Source organism: Pinus tabuliformis, chromosome X (assembly GCF_031772625.1).
Source record: "Pinus tabuliformis cultivar Carrire ecotype Pingquan chromosome X, CPIR1, whole genome shotgun sequence".
Classification (NCBI taxonomy): Eukaryota; Viridiplantae; Streptophyta; class Pinopsida; order Pinales; family Pinaceae; genus Pinus; species Pinus tabuliformis.
The window spans coordinates 34,532,095-34,549,560 of NC_142308.1; the positions used below are offsets into that span (position 1 = coordinate 34,532,095).

General features: G+C 38.1%; 1 protein-coding gene across 1 annotated transcript in view; it reads left to right on the plus strand.

Annotated features, from left to right (window-relative positions):
* Nucleotides 1-17,466, plus strand: part of LOC149138201 (uncharacterized) — a 142,736-nt gene that overhangs the window by 27,437 nt on the left and 97,833 nt on the right. Inside the window, exons 5-6 of the mRNA XM_089450284.1 lie at nucleotides 16,327-16,415; nucleotides 16,649-17,201. Of these exons, the coding sequence (XP_089306410.1) occupies nucleotides 16,327-16,415; nucleotides 16,649-17,201 (642 nt within the window). The remainder of the gene's footprint in view (nucleotides 1-16,326; nucleotides 16,416-16,648; nucleotides 17,202-17,466) is intronic.

Below are 17,466 nucleotides of genomic sequence, written 5' to 3' on the forward strand. Positions count from 1 at the left end.
ATGTCCTTCTTAGTCAGTTGGCTGAAATAATCCTTGTTGCTGGTCATATGACAGAATGCTCTACTGTCAATATACCACACGCTACTAGCCGTTGAGCTCACTAAATAAGCTATGAGTGAGAACTCCCTCTCAAACTGAGAAATGAATTCATCTGCCTCTGCTGAAGCTGCCACTTGGTCCTTCTTGGACCCCTTATTCCTTTGTGGACACTTGGTTGTGTTGAAAATTCAATTGCAGGCATGAATTTCTAATGCAAGTTAATTACTTGTGAGGATTCTTATTCTTTTAGCCTTTATTCAATCTTCATCAAGCAATTATACTTCAACATTTCAATCATTCAAGTACAATAACAATAGTGCACAAGAGACAATACACAATTTTACGATGGGAAAACCCCTATGTTACCGGATCCGTCAGGCCCAGCGGTTGGATCCCCGGATCAGAGACGGATTCGGATCCGGATCCACGAAGATCCCCCCCGCCCAACATTTGTCTGTCTATAATATGGTTTGACGTCAGCACATATTTCCAAATTATATCTCAGCGCAGAATCTAGAAAGAAAATGTCAGTGGATGAATAACCCGATATTGGAAAAATCAGCCGTGCGGGAGTTCATTAATCTGTGTGTAATATGGTTTGACGTCAGCACATATTTTCAAATTATATCTCAGCGCAGAATTCCAGAAAGAAAATGTCAGCTGATGAATAACGCTATATTGGGAAAATCAGCCGTGGGAATAATTAACAAGGGAGTTCATTAATTTCAAGATTATAAACCTGCGGTTAACCATTGTATAAACTTTATTTTAAGATTATAAGATACGGATGTTGGGATATTCTAATTAAATTATATGTTTATTTTAAAAGTTTGATGACGTAAGTTCTATAAAGTAACTTCATTTAATTTAAATATAATAACTATTAAATTATATGTTTATTTTAAAAGTTTCATAAAGTAAGTTTATTTAATTTAAATATAATAACAAGTAATTATAATTTTTTTATTTTATACAAATTTAATTAATATTTATAAATAATATATTAATTCTGATACTATTTATCTAATATATCTAATATATATTTTTATAGGCACTCTATATAAAAATTATATATTTAAAAATTAATATATGTTTTTATTTTATTTTTATATAAATTTAATTTTAAAAACTATAAAATATTTTATATTGTTTGTACTTGCCGTATCTGGATCCTGGCTTTTCAAAAAACTGGCAGATCCGGATCCGAATCCGTATCCGAATCCTGGTAACTTAGGAAAACCCACAATGGGGGAAAACCCAGGAATCCTTTCCTTATAGAATCATAGTCAACGAGAGATATCCAATTCATAGACAAACTGATCAGTATGACAACCAATCGTCCAAGTGCGAAGGCAACCCTTCACCAAAACAATGAAATCTGCTACAAATCTGTCCACAGGATGCCACATGTTTGTCCACATGACTGCCCACTAGATGCCATATTTCTGCCCACAGTGCTGTCTATAAGATGCCACTTGTCTGTTGTCAATAAGGACGAAAGGAGCGCCTCATACCTTCGTTTTAGCCTTAGAGGCATTGTGCCTCAGATCTTTGATTTGTGCTCCAGACATCACATCTTTTACAGAGATAAAGTGCCTTAGATTCATACTAGCCTCAGAAATATTATGCCTCAGTTCTTCGCTTGGATTAGATGATTGATTGGCTCTTTGGAGGAGGACAAATAGGATATAATATATTATATACAGTCTTCTATCCATGCGAAGGGTGCCTTTCTCAGGCAGACTGACTTGACAGTTGAGGTTTGACCAAAAAGACACATAAAAGAATTAATTTTCTTTTCTTGCAAAGTTCATGAAAAACATGCCTTTCATAACTTTCTTTTCACTAGAAATAAAAAGCATGAAACCCATGTTTTCAATAAAATTCTTTTTGACCAACAATAAATTTACAAATGACAGAAATACATTAAGACGATTGATGCTAGTTACAATTTCAACAGGTTGTGTGGTGTCCGAACTGCAGGCACTGGAAGCACTTTATCTTGGACAAATCCTTTTTCTCTTTCTTCCCTTTGGGCCCCTCCTGCGCCCTTTTTGCCTTTAGCCTTGCCCCCTTTGCCAGCGAGGATAAAGTTCTCCTCTTCCTCATGCTTAACATGAGCTCCAAATCTGGCCTGCCTCTGAATCTCATCCTGAACACAGTCACGCCACAACCGCTCCCAGTCTGGAAGCTTGTCTTTGCCACTCACCGCATCTTGGAAGTTACCCACAATTTGTGAAGCCCTAACCTCACAAGGCTCACCAAATCTTCCTCTGGTACTGTATCCCCCACACCACCCAACTTGTCCTTCACCTAGGTGAATTTGGCGAGATAGGTAACTATGGGCTCGGACTTGCTCATCCGGAAGTTGCTTAACTTGTCCTTGAGCACGAGTTTTCTGGCATCACTTGTGCCTTGGTAAAGGTTCACGATCGCTGTCCACAGTTCCTTAGCAGTCTGCTTGCCGGAAAGATGTGGAACGATATGGTCTTCGACTCCCTCAAGAATGAGCTTTCTCGCTTTGGCATCATTCTTGTTGCGCTGAGCCAACTGCTGGGGTTCAGTTGGCGTGGCTTGTGGGTTCTCCACAAAATCCTTCACACCCTGCTCCTCAAGCACCACAGAAATTCTCTTGTTCCATGAGCAGAAATTTACTGCTCGCTCCAAACTGTGCTCTCGTCTCAAACCCTGGTACAGCATCTTGCTTATCGAACTTGTCCAGAAACCCTAGCGTGCTGGTTCACTGGTAAAAGCTGTGCTTTTACTCTTTACTGGAATGATCTGCACCTGTACCTGAACTGGCACCTCCTTAGTGCAAGCTGTTCCTGTACCTGAGGTCGAAACAACACAGTGCTGGTCTTCACTCAAAGACGTGGCTCTGATACCATGTTAGTTTTCAAAATCTCAGCTAAGTAATTTATGAATCTTAACCAGGCAAAGAATGAAAATCTGAACTTTAATTTTTAACCCACAGATATGTTGAGTTTTCTTACTTGCATGCAGCGGAAAACAAAAGGAATAGATGAAGACAAGCACACCATAAAAACAGTACACATTAGATTTACCCGGAAAACCCCAATCTGGGGAAACCTGCAATCTTGGTGTTTTATTTTATTCAGCTCGGCAAATCTTCAGAGAATGAATACAAACAGGAGAGAAAAACTCCCCTGAGCCTTTGCAAACCCTCTGCGGACTGGTCTGCGCACTTCAAGCAAATTCGGCCTCCCTTCTGCGCACTTTTGCGAGTTTGTATGGCCTGTATGACCTCTTCTGTGAACAGATTTCGGCCCCTTGGAAGAAGTTTGCGAATTGCTGAAGGTAATTTGAGCTGGAACTGCTCCTCTGCTCATGCAATTCGCTGATCTGAAAATCCCTAGCGCTGAGCTGAACCCTGCTCTCTCGCTGAGCTGAACACCAAGATGTCTAGTGCATAATGACCAAGTTCTGCGCCTTTTTGCCTCTTAGAATCCAACTTGGGCCCACCACTGACACGAATGGCTGAGATTAGACTTCCTTGGATGGCTGAGATCGATTTAATTTTTGACTATAGGAAAATTGAAATTTTTTTAAGTCAAAAACAAATAGAAAAAGGTAGACTGTGCCTTGGTCCCACTTGTGGGCCCCCCTGACAATTTTAGTGCACCTACTAAATATGGCAGAACCCTTCCTCTAGCTTCATTTAACACACAGGCATGGCCCTAGAATATCCCTTCTTTTTAAGGTATCAATTAATATGATATTTGTTGTGTTTACTTATGGTTGTATAAAGTTGTAGAATTTTGAGCTTTATCCATTTTCATTTCCTCTCTGTTAGGAATTGGGGTGATGTCATGGATTCTGTTCTTGTCTGGAATGATATTCTTTAAAGCTCATAGAAGCTGAATGGTTTTCTCACCCATTCAGCTCGTCAACTTTACACATTATCTTTATTTGTAACTTTTAGATGTTGTTCAGTGTGGTCAGCTTGTCCTGTTGAGATATCCTTGGTATTAAGGTCTATGAATATAAATTTTCACTCAGGTTTTCCTTTCAACATGCTTCCAAACCCTTTTTCTTGGTTAATTGGTTTCCTGTTATGGGTAACTAGGTTGTTTGCTGATTAATGTTTGTGTCTTCAACATAAAAGAATGGTTTCATAACCAAGGAGAAGAAAAGAAAGAACTTATCTTATTCACTAGCTGAGTCCCAAGGCAATTGACTGGGTGTAGGATTTTTTCTCTGAAACATAGGCAATCCTTTATGAATGCTGTCCTCTTGCTGCACTGACTGCTGCAAAGCAGACATGTTCAAGATCCCCAAGTCACTTTTCGCATTACCAAAATGTGCATCTTTGTGTCTCCTCAGAAAACACAGAATATTGGCTTGTAAGGGCTACAAACAGCCTTGCAAGGTAAGCCACTGTATGATGACTAGACAAGGCCAGGTTTAACATTAAGAAACCATCCTAAGTCATGGAAAGCAATGCTTGTCAAAGATTTCCTCTTAAAACACTCTAAAATATGCTGGGAAAGATGATATGCAACCTACGGGAAAAAAATCCAGAATTCCAATTCTCGAAAGGAAGCTTCTGAACAAATCAATAGATAGATTCTTGGAGACCATAATTTCCAAATTGCCGACTTTAAAGAATAGAGGACCCAATGATCCATTCCTCAATGCCATCCTTTTTGTCAAACACTCAGCATACATGTATTTATTTTTAATGGGTTTGCACACACATTTAGTAATCCAATTGATTTCAAACATCCATTTTTCTTATCTAACACTAACAGGATTTTCATAGCAATTTCTCATAATAAATAATAAAATTATATTCTTCAACATGAAGGAATATTTTCATAGCAGGGGACAAGTTTCCCAGTGTATTTCCCCACACATTTTGCAAAATAATTGATTTCAAACAACCATTTTACTTATCAACAACAATTGGATAGATTCAGACATGCAAAGTCTTTTCAAAAGTTCGATTATGAAATTCCACATATTGAAGGGGGGATTCCTACACTGGATCAATCTGTAGAATCTTCTTTTGAAGCACTCTCCCCCGCATGAAGCTCCAACCACTGATGACACTTTGAGTGATGTGATTGACAAAATTGGGAGACTAAATCTTGATTCAGCCCCATCTCAGTCAACTAAGCAGCTTGGGACATGTTAGAAAGGTCCTCCAAAATGGCTGACAAAGACACTTGAAAGTGTTCATCCTAATGAGGTTGGAAAGACAGGAACAAGAAGCTCAGACAGACAAAATGGAGGCGATGTAGACAATTTTGATTCACCGATTGATATGGATGTTTCTTATGATTGTGAACTGAATTTGTCTATAAATTTCGAACCAACTTCCTTCAAAGAAGTCGCTTCTCATGATGAATGGAAAGAAGCGATGTAGAAAAAATATGATGCTTTGATAACGAATGGCACCTATAAGTTGGTGGATCCTTCTTTGGGAAGCAAACCAATAGGCTGCAAGTGGGTCTTCAAGAACAAGTTTAAAGAAAATGGCTCACTTGACAAGCACAAAGCCAGGCTTGTGGCAAAAGGTTTTGCACATAAGGGATCGACTATGAGGAGACTTTTGCCCCCACAACAAATGGGCTACCATTCGAACTCTCTTTCATTGGGCATCTTAGAACGATTGGAAAGTCTATCAAATGGATGTAAAAATTACTTTTCTGAATGGAGATCTGAAAGAGAATGTTTTTATGCCCAACTAGAAGGATTTGTTGTGAAGGGTTAGGAACACAAAGTATGCAAGCTTGTAAAATCCTTGTATGGCCTCAAGCAAGAACCGCCAACCTCGTACGAGAAGTTAACTAAGCACTTTTGGAATTCAATTTCAAACATTATGATCTTGATGATGCAACTTTGTTTGTTAAGAAAGTCGCCAAAACAGTTGTATATCTTGTGGTGTATGTAAATGATCTTTTGATGACAGGGAACAATGAGAGCTACATTGCATCCATAAGAAGGAATTGAAGAGAGGTTTTGAAATGACAGATTTGGGCTATGTTCACTAACATCTTGGTATTGAAGTAACTCAACATCCGAAGTTTATATTCCTCTCTCAGAAGAAGTACATTGGAGATCTGTTGAACAGGTTTGGCATGGCTACTCCAATGGAATAGAACTTAAAGCTCACATCCATTGACTACTCCAATGGAATATAACTTAAAGCTCACATCCATTGAAGGAAAAGAATTTGAGGATGCAACAAAGTATAGACAACTCGTAGGAAGTCTCAATTACCTGACTACTACCAGACCAGACATTTCATTTGTTGTTGGAATCCTCTCCAGGTTTATGCAAAAGCCTTGTGAGGGTCATTGGTCTGCTGCAAAAAGAGTTCTAAAGTACTTGAAGGGAACTCAAGACTTTGGACTCAAGTATACACAGGTGGGTGACTTCAGCTTGATTGGATACTCTGATTCAGATTTTGACGGAGATAAAGAAACTAGGGTATCTATTTCAGGTTATGTTATGAGTCTGCGATCAAGAGTTGTCTCCTGGAGGTCACGCAAACAATCAGTTCCAACATATTCCACAACTGAAGCAAAATATGTGGCAACAACTAAAGTAACGAAGGAAATTGTTTGGCTCGGGAAAATTACCATGATGAAAAACATAATCGAAAGGAGGTTGGTGATGAACATATACTTTAGGTAAAGTAATTGAGCTGTAATGATCAACAAATAACATTCCTGGGATCATATTTATAAGATGGCACTGAATATAATCAGACATCTTGTAGATCACTTGCTTCTTTGGCAGCATGCCCTCCGTCCTTTAAGATCATTTGGCCGACCTTAATAGGGAGAGTAGGCCATAATTTCTTTTGCGTTTTGTGCAAAAGTCTGGTTACACCATTCAACGCTGTATGATTAGCAATTTCCCTGACTGCTAGTCTATCTGGAATATATCATGGCAGTACATGAGGTCCTACCTCACACCAATAAACAATGATATAAGAAAATTTCTCCTCAATGAACCAGTCTTCTATTTCGGACAAGGAAGATTGGAATTCTTTGCTTATCCTTGGTGGGCTCTTTCCAAACAAAACTTCATGAAATAAAGCAAAATATTATTACAAATGTCATAAAAATGGTCTTTATATCTGCTTTCCCATAAGATGGAACATAAATTCTGTATAGTTTCTTCATGATTTAGGGATAGTTCCATTCCATTAAAGGGAAAGGAATTGTTGCAATAAATATATCCATAAGATAGGCAGACATAAAAAATCCTTGGTTAATCCTTGGAGCGAAGGCTAGGGATAATTTGATTGCTTTTGATATATTTTGAGACATAATGTTTTCCTAGTTAAACCTCTTCAATTGCTTAAAAATACTATGAACTAGTGGAACCCATTCTTGTTTGCTGGGCTGAGGGTTCGACTCACCATATAGTCTAGAGAGCATTTTTATAAAAAATCTATGAGGCCTTTTGAAAAGAGTTGTTGGGTAATCCTTCCCAGTCTTGAGTTTGGAACCCTCAAGGTCATGGAGCCACTTCTTAACAAGTGGGGTGTAATCTTTATTCCTTTCACTAATGAAATTATTGTGAAAATGATTCAAACATTCTGTGTTCAACAGAATCTCAGGAGGACTCAACTTATAAATTGGATTTAGCATGTCAGGTCTCTAGGAAGCAATCACATTCCTATTATGATCGACAATAGAACAAGTCTGAAGATGGGCGCGGATAAAATCCAACTTATCATATCATAACAAGGAAACATCGTCGCCCTGGCTGCAACCGTATGCATTTCTATCTTTTTTTTTTGTTGGTTTATTTCTTTCGCTTTAAATTCCACAAAATTATCGGATCATTTGAATAATGAGTTCTCTTCAACTCACTGTTCTCAAAGAAGTCATAGATTTCTTCCCATGAGATACTGCCTTCATTTGGAGTTTTGTAAGTGGTATCTGATATAAATGATGAATTGAGGTTGCTTTCTTCAAATTCAGTCGGTTCCACTGATTTCATTTTCATTTCGATGTTTTGGATTGCAGTCATGGAAGCTTGTGTTTTTCCCTTCTTGCCCATATAACCTGTAAACAACAATGAAAGTATGGTAAGATGTAAAAATTTCATAAATTTGAAAGGTGAATTTAAATAAAGAAACAAACTAATACTAACTGGAAGAGCTTGGAATTATGAACAATTGATATTTCTTTGACAGAAAATCGAGAAAATTCACACAGAGAGCAAGGAATAACTTACAACGTAAAACTTAGATTACAACGCTGTAATGGGTTTTTGAAAAACTAAAAGGTTAAATTCTTGAGAAACTTACGGAGTTAATAACTTGCAATCACGGGAGATGAACGTCAAGTCTCAATAAATTCTGTAATAAATAACCAACTGCCTGTCATTTCAAGTGGCAAAGAACGTAGTCAGGAGCTTTGAAGGTCAAATTGTGTATAAATTTAACATTTAATTTGACGTCGAATAACCCGAATAATGACTCGTCAAAATGATTGGTTTTATTAAAAATGCAAAAAAGACAATGAAAGTATTAAATATAAAGTAGTATCGAATCATTTTGGAAGTCAAGGGATTTGGGAGTCGGGAGTCCGGAAAAACAAAAATCGACAAGTCGGGAGGTCAGAATAAGAGGGAGTCGGGATGACTTAAATTTTAACGCCCAGACCAAAATTTGACCTGAAAGTTTATCTTGACTAAAAAAAGAAAAGCTTGTATTACTTGGATCTTTTTTTTGAAAGGTTTCTTAATAAACATAAAATTTTTAAAAGGGGCCCTTTTTTCTTTCTTTAGAATTTTTAACAAAAAATGGGGTGGGGTGTTGTTGTAGACCTAACAACACTAGGGCCAAAAGGCCAAATTGGGAGCTACATTTGTAATTCCTCACATTAATTTAAGTACAAGAACCCCACAAAGAAATCTATAAATAAGAGAGAGAAGAATCATTTTATCATCATCAAATTGAATTGAATTGTTTTTGTTTTCTTTGAGCTTCAGACTTTGAGGGTTTCAAGACCCCTTCTTCTTGATTAATTTTGGTGAGCGTGATCCCACCCTAGCTAGTCACCATATTTTTTCTCTGTTCTATTGCATCAATGTATCTTGAAGCAATTCGGATTCTGGGCCAAGAAGCAGCTCTCTAGAGTTATTCGTCTAGTCAACATGTTCACTTTGAAAACAAGAAAGGTCCTTTGTCACTAGAACTTCAGTTAAGGAGAGTTTGGGTTGCAGTAGGGCCTCCTTGAGGCACCAAAGCCACACAAAGACCATTGAGGAACCTTTCTCAGTGTACAGTGGGTTGGTTGATGGTTGTAAGGTCTGTCCTGAAGCAATTAAGGCCACTTACAAGTTTGGTCTTCCTTCTCGAGGGAATTGGCATAGTTTCTAAGCTCAGCAATTTGGGTCTGTGCTAGCAGGGGTACATATGGGGTACTAAAACTCACTAAAGAAACCCTTCTGAGTCACTTGACGTCAATGAATTGGAATCTGAAGCACAACTTGTATGCTAGAGGTTGCAGAGGTCCCTTAGGGCACAGATTGGATGCTGGTCGCTTCCCTAAGGCCTGTTTGGAGACTATTTAAGGAAGTGGACCATCAAACCACTGACTTCTTTTTGAATTTTGTAGCTATGGTCGGTCTTCATAATTAATGTTTTAGCCCTTCAAAAATAGGTAACAATAAATATAAGACATGTTCTCCATGTCAGCTTCAAAAGAGAAAAAAATTGAATTTCTAAAATTTGAATTTTTGGCTCCAAATGTTAAGTCGGTCCTCCAAAAGATGAAGTTGGCCTGGTCCTTTTGACACACTGTTTTGGGTTCATCCATTCACTATATATACTCATTAGACTTCATCAATTACGAGGCAATTCAGATCACTTCTGTTCAAGCGAAGGAGAAGATAGATAAGGGCAGATCAAAGTGAAAGAGCAAGTTGAGTTTCTGGGCAGAACAAATCTGGGCAGACCATGTCTGAGTAGACCGAAATTCCCTGAGACAACAGCAGATTGATTTCTGAGTCAGGAGGCTGATATTTCAGGACGCTGAACTTGTCTTTGGTTGACGAGGTTTGACCAGTGTTTTAAAAATTGGCCGGTCTGAACCGGTAACCGGTCAAGCCGGCCAGTTAGCTAGCCCACCGGGTCAAACCAGCAGAAAAACCTGGTTTGACCCTCCATTTCACCAAAAACGTGGACAAACCGGTGCTAACCAACCGGTTTAGGACAAAACCGGTCGGTTTGTGGTTAAATCGGCTTGTTTTGTCCTAAACAAGCCGGTTTATTGCCAGGGCAACTATAAACCCCACATAATGCATTTTTGTGAGTTTTGAAGCTGTTTTGAGGGAAATTCAGGGTTGCTTTCCTCCAAAAATAGCCCCTCGAAGAAAAACATGTCTACCCTCTCATTTTCCTGACACATCTCAACACTAAGCAAGTTGAGTTTCTGGGCAGAACAAATCTGGGCAGAACAAATCTGGGCAGACCATGTCTGAGTAGACCGAAATTCCCTGAGACAGCAGCAGATTGATTTCTGAGTCAGGAGGTTGATATTTCAGGACGTTGAACTTGTCTTTGGTTGACCAGGTTTGACCAGTGTTTTAAAAATCGGCCGGTTTTGAACCGGTAACCGGTCAAGCCGGCCAGTTAGCTAGCCCACCGGGTCAAACCAGCAGAAAAACTTGGTTTGACCCTCCATTTCACCAAAAACGTGGACAAAACGGTGCTAACCAACCGGTTTAGGACAAAACCGGCCGGTTTGTGGTTAAATCGGCTTGTTTTGTCCTAAACAAGCCGGTTTATTGCCAGGGCAACTATAAACCCCACATAATGCATTTTTGTGAGTTTTGAAGTTGTTTTGAGGGAAATTCAGGGTTGCTTTCCTCCAAAAATAGCCCCTCTAAGAAAAACATGTCTACCCTCTCATTTTCCTGACACATCTCAACACTAACAATGTTGGCAATTAATGGTAATGTTAAATTCTTAAAGTAAAATGATGGAATCATTTTATTTAAATTTTTAACATTACCATGAAATGACTCAGGATGTTTGAGAGTGGTTTCGACCTCATTAGACTTCATATGGAGAAACTAGAATTTTAGATTTCACTTAAAATTCAGCAGACTTGATGGTTTTCAGGGTTTCATGGTTTGGGGGTTTGCAATGTTTCCATTTGATTTTATCGTGTGTGAGGGTATGGATTGGCATTTGATCAAGAGCATGAAGCCCTTTAAGAATTTTGATCGTGGTGGCATTGATTGTTGAGCTGTGTTGATGTTGGTGGTATTGATTGTTGAACTCCTCCACCATGGCCTTAACAAGAATGCACCCTTCACTCAAAGGAAAACAACTGGTTAGGCATGCTAATCTTTTTCTACCGCATTATAAGGTTGAGGAGATGAACCCTTCAATCAAACCAAAGCACTGGTTAGGCATGTTAAACCTTTTCAATTTCTATAATGTTATAAGCTTGAGCAATCCAAGTCTGAAGACTTTGAGCTAGATGATGTTTATGTATCTCTTGTTGATGATGTTTATGTATTTCTAGTAGTGTTGAATCAATGATGAATTTCATGAGTGACCGTGTTGATCAGTGATTTGTAGTTTTGATGTCTATTTTTGCTACTACTACTAAAGTTGTAGAGGAGTTTTAGGAGTCTGCAAACTCGGAGCCATATTATTTATGTAGCTCATGTTGATGATCTCTTGTCTAGTAGTGGTGATGAGTTTGATCATCATGAGTAGTGATCATGTTCTTGATCACTGATATGTAGACTTGTAGTAGTTCAGTGACCCCATAGCTTAGAGCATTGTTTTCGGACTCTAGAGGCCATTTAGAGCCTCATTGATTATGTATTTTGTTGCGGATATGTATTGCACTCGATGCCATTTTGATATATTCACCTTTACATGGTATATAGATGACCAAGCGTTGCATATTTTGTTTCTGTTGGCTTGGAATCATGGTTTTAAATCTTAAAAATAGTTTTTTTCATTAAAGATTAATTATTTAATGTATTTTTTTTAAACCGGTTCGTTTAGACCTGACCAGTCCTGGTTCGACCGGTTCCGGTTCAAAACCTGGTTCATTAGGTGGACCGGTCCGGTCACCGGTTCCGGTTTTTAAAACATTGGGTTTGACCTGGGTATATTTGTGGTCAGTTTGACTTTGTTTTTGGCTGGAAGTTCAGATTGTATCTCTTGTTTAATTGAATGATTTCTCTAAGAAAAGGTTTCTGGGCTTTCCCCCGTGTGCCTTTTTTGGCTCTCTTTATGATCCTAATGTCATAAATGTTTCTACTGTTTATATCTTCTGTATAATTGCTTAATGATGAATGAGAATATGAAAAGGATTAAATCATTAGAAATAATTAGCATTTTAGAAGATCTATAAAAAATCAACACTTTTGAAGTAGCGGCACTCACCCTAGGACTGGAGGACTGGGATTATCTTCGGCTATCCACTGTTTTCACCTTACACACAGCTGATACAGAAAGAGGTTACTTATCCATGGGTGGAGACTTGGACAAGTGGAAGCAGGCTGGATAAGCAGTTGTTAGACAGTGAAGTTGTTAATTTAGTAACCACAGACTTGAATAGACTAGTGTAGATTACAGTTGGTTGTTGGTCTATTAATCTTGTCAGTACAATTTGAATTTCACTGGCGGATTATTGGTTCATGGGGAAATCAGCCCTATATGCAGTGTGATTTTGTTGAACAATCATATTGCTGTTGAAAGTCTTTATTTTCGTGTATTGAATAGAAGAATACCTACTGTTGTATGAATGTGCAGTGCTGTTGTATAATCTTTCCTGATTTATTGAAGACCGTAGTAAAAAATTAAGCCCCAAGGGCAAAAAAATTACCCAGGGACATTACAGTCATGAGACATAGGTCAACCCTTTGGACCCCCCTTACGTTTCCCATCTGGTGGACTCATAGTGGCCTAGGTGTTCTCCCTCAGTTAACCATGCCTAGAATGTTATTTTAATTATTGAAAATATATGCTTAGCAGTCACTAGTACAGCCCCGACCTTCAGCTCTGCAATAGGAATTCATACAAGACATTTCCATCTATTACACATGGGGTCATTCATAGCTGGATTCCTGGCAATATATCCATGTATACATAATTTTGTCCAACACATCGAAAGCTTCAAAACTGTGATATTACAATTAGTGTGTACTAGTATAATACATTGCTTAATTCTCTGGTAGGCTCAATGAGAGTAGGTAGTACATTATGGTTATGGGTAAGCTTTAAAGCTATACTGTTGATTTGTGTACCCAAAATTGTGGGCACGAAACTAAGTGAAGAAAATATTTTTTTAATCATCAAAATCAAGAGGGGCACCCTTGAAGGGCTAAGGGGTACCTGGGCAACCTAAGGGTTTGATGATGTATCTTGATCAAATGAAAGAAATTAATTTCCTAATGTTAGTTGGGGTTTAATGAAGATATTCAAGTTGGCTTGGGCTTCGGAGGTGACCCTTGGGGGTTAAAGCCACCTCCATGGAAAACTATAAGAAGGAGAGAGGCATGTTCATTTGATTATCCATCCAAGAGAAATTCAGTCAAGAGGAAGTACAAATCTGAGGCAGCCGTAGACCCTAGGAGCCTAATCCGAGTTGGAGAGAAGCACATGTTTTGGTATCTTTTCTTGTGATCAGTCGAGGACATGAAGGGCGATTGCTGGCAGAGTTTTTCTGTGATTCTGGGCATGTGTTTGGGGCACAAATTCTTCGTGATTCTGGCCGCAGGTATTCTGTGTCTTTAAGGAGTCCAAGCCCCTGTTCATGTGCAGGTCTGTGATCATATGACCTGTGGTAGACGTGTAATAGAAGGCTGAGATTCCTTGGAGTATAGCGCACAGGTTTAGAAGGCTAAATGTGAGATTTGTGTGTTCGTTTGAGGTCTATACTGGCCGAATTACGGCAGACCTGTGGATGGTACAGGTGCCCTAACAGAGAGCCGAAAACCTTAGAGTTTATGCCCAGAACCATGATCTTAAGGAGGTGTAGCAGCCATCTGAAAAAGGTATGTTGATTTGTTTCTTCATGTTGATTGATTGCTAGGTGATGGAGAGCTGTTCCAAGGTTTTTTGGGACAGGAGTTTGATGCCGTAGTTTAGGGCTGCTTTGGTACATAGACAGTCAACCTAATTCACCCCTAAAGTCTGCAGTGATGTTGGAGGAGCGAAATCAGTGCTAGAGGGCAGCTTTGTTGAAGACCCTACGAGTTGGCTATCTTGGAGTAGGAGAGGATCTAGAGGGCAAATCGGTGAGCCTATGTTCAGTCATTCTAGAGTCTGCTAGAAGATTGATAGTGGCAGATTGGATGGCTGGAGATGCAAGCTATCTGAAGTTGCATTCATCAGCAGAAGAGGAGGCGAAGGAACTGCCAGACGTGTTCAAGTTATGTGGACTGAAAGGGTTGTGGAGTGCTACATCGGCAACTCAAGTGTACTTTGTTCAGGGAAAGATTGGTGATCAGGGTTGTATGTAAGGGCCATGATCCCTGGTTCGGGAGCCCTACATTTGTTGTATTAAGATTTGTAATATAACAAGTTTTGGGTTAAAAATTGTCTTGTGCATGACATTGTTTCACTGCTATATGTTACTCCGCTGTGCTAAGTGCTTGTGTTGTGGCATTTGAGTGTGTTTGTGATCGTGATCTTAGACTCAAACCTGATTCTTAAGTGTCGTGGAAAATCAACATATACTGGGTGTTGAGATACTTTCTTCATTTTTTATTATTTTTTTCTTTTCTTGATATTCTGGGTTTCTATGTGGTTCTCGGAGATTGGTGACTGCTACGTCCAGGGAATATTTGCACCAGGCATATTTACCTGAGAGGATCACTTCCTGCTGGCTCAACCATGAAGCCTAAACCCAAGAGTGTCGAGAGAATTGAATCCATCACCTCAATAGCAGAGTTGCTTTAATGAGAGGGACTGTACCAACTGAGCTAACACTCCAGTAATAACATTATTATATTTTTAATAAAATTATTTAAATAGTAGTATTATTAATATTAATTTAAAAAAATCATTAGTATTTGTGATACTCTTTTGTCAAGGTAGCAGTTTATTCAAGTGGTCAGCATGGAATTTTTCTGGTTGCTGGGCAGATCATCATAGATAAACATGTGACTATTGTAGAATACTTGTTTTCAATTGGTCTTGGTTTTGATTAATCCACGCTTTATTGTTATGATTTTAACATGTTTCAATATGATACCTGGTAATGGGAAAACCTTGTATCTTTTCTGTAGAGTATGTGCAAACATAGATTTCAAGTCTAACATGGCTGCATATGTCAATGCTTGTATGAAGATTAAATTTACCAACCAAAAATATTATCATTATTTGTTACATATGCACAAAAACACATACCAATTTACTGATGTTATCTCGATTTCTTATTTTCCACACAGTTATTAGTGATGCGATGTTTACACTTTCCATTATTATAAAGATTGCTATTTAGTATTTGTCATCCTAAGATTCCCAGCATGTATTACAACTCAATTTATAGATTCTTCTAGGTTTCACTAATTATGATTTAGTAATTTACTGTCGATATGATACATGAAACTTATCATTTATATATTTCTTCTTACTGTATGCTGTTTGGGAATATTTATGAACCTCACTTTGCTGTCACGAGTTCATTGGTGAGTTCTTTTCCTAGTAAAAAAAATCACAGTTATTTTTTTTTTCAATTGCTTTTTCTGTCATTGAAATCTGGATTATAATTTCAGAGTAACTTTTTTGATTTGTCTCAGTTTGTTGCATCTGTCAATGCTTGTCTGAAGTTAGGACATCAACTGAAAGATGTTATCATGCTTTTTAAGAAAAAATATCATTATTCGTTAGACATGCACAAAAACACATTCTGGTTTACTGATTTTATCTGGTTTTTATTTCTTCCATATAGTTATCTGTGATTAGTTTTTGACCTTCTCATTAATTGTAAATGTTGTTAATTTTTGACCTATGTTTCGAAGAAAAGTTGGAACTCACAGTATATAGATTCATCTTGGTTTTGCTAATATCAATTTACTTTGACAATAGATGTGATACAGAAATCCTATCAGTCAAATATTTCTTGTTCATTATATAATTTAATTTGTCTGGTAAATTATAGTCTATGTTGTATGGGCATATTTATGAATTTTACTTAGCTATTATGAATTCATTGGCTACATCTTTTCCTATAAAAAAACTTTCACATACTATTTTTTGTATTGCATCTGTCATTAAGCACCAGATTATAATTTCAGCATAATTTCCTAAATTTTTGTCAGATGGGAGAAGTTTGGCAACTGCATCTGCTGAATTGAAAGTTTTTGATTTGTTAGACAGAAAGAAATTGCAGAAGTTTACAGGGCATCCGGTAAGTGTTCGCATAGAATTTATTGTTTAGTGTCCAAATTATATTGCTTGGACACCCATTATGATAGACACCCATTTGTTTCTGTTTTTAAGGCCTTTTTTGCCAAATATTCGCTTATGGTAAGTGAGTTCATATTCTTATACTGTGTAGTAGTTATTGGTACATGTCACATTTGTTGAATTTCCTTGCACACAATTTCATTTTTGTGTATGGCTTTTTGTTCTGTAATGTAGAATTCTGTGAGGGCTATGCTGTTTACAGAAAATGGGAAGTATATAATCTCTTCTGCTGCTGGTGAGAGGCACGTTACTATGTGGAAATGTGATGGTAGCAATGGGAATGGGGCTGCTGCTTGTGTTCTTTCAATGGAACAACCGGCTGTGGCTTTGGACTGCAAGACTTTTGGTGAGGACGGTGAGGGCCTAAGTGTTCTTGCTGTCTCAGAGATAGGAGTTGCTTATATATGGCGTGGACAGAGTGTGCAAGAGTTGGGCTTGGTAAAACCTTCTAAAGTTATGGTATCTTCAGAGGAAGTGGAAACTCAGGGTACAAAGCCTAGGCGGAATAGTAAGCTTTGCATTTTCGCAGCAAGGCTACAAGAGGTAATAAGTGAAGATTCTGTGATGGTTTTAGTTGCATATGGTAATTCAGCAAAACCTATATTTGAGAGACTTAAGCTGGAGAAGCAAGACAGGGATATTATTCTGAGTGCTTCTCAAAATGGAGCGCTATTGTCCTCCAGGCATTCCAAGAGCTCTGTTAAGAGTAATCGACAAGGGAATGAAGGTAATCAATACTGAAAATTTTATGTTGGAATCATAAAGACTCAGTGACAATTATAGCATTCTGTATTGTTTGGATTACATGGAAACCGGGTTAGGCCACCACTATATTTGTCAAATTAAAACTTGAAAAGCATCCATCATAATCCTATGTGTTTTGTTGAATCATAAATCTGCATGTGCTGAAGTTTTGAATGTGCATACTAGTCATTTAGTGAAATTGTTTTCCATAATTTCAGTGGCACCATTCCGGAACCATGTATATTTTA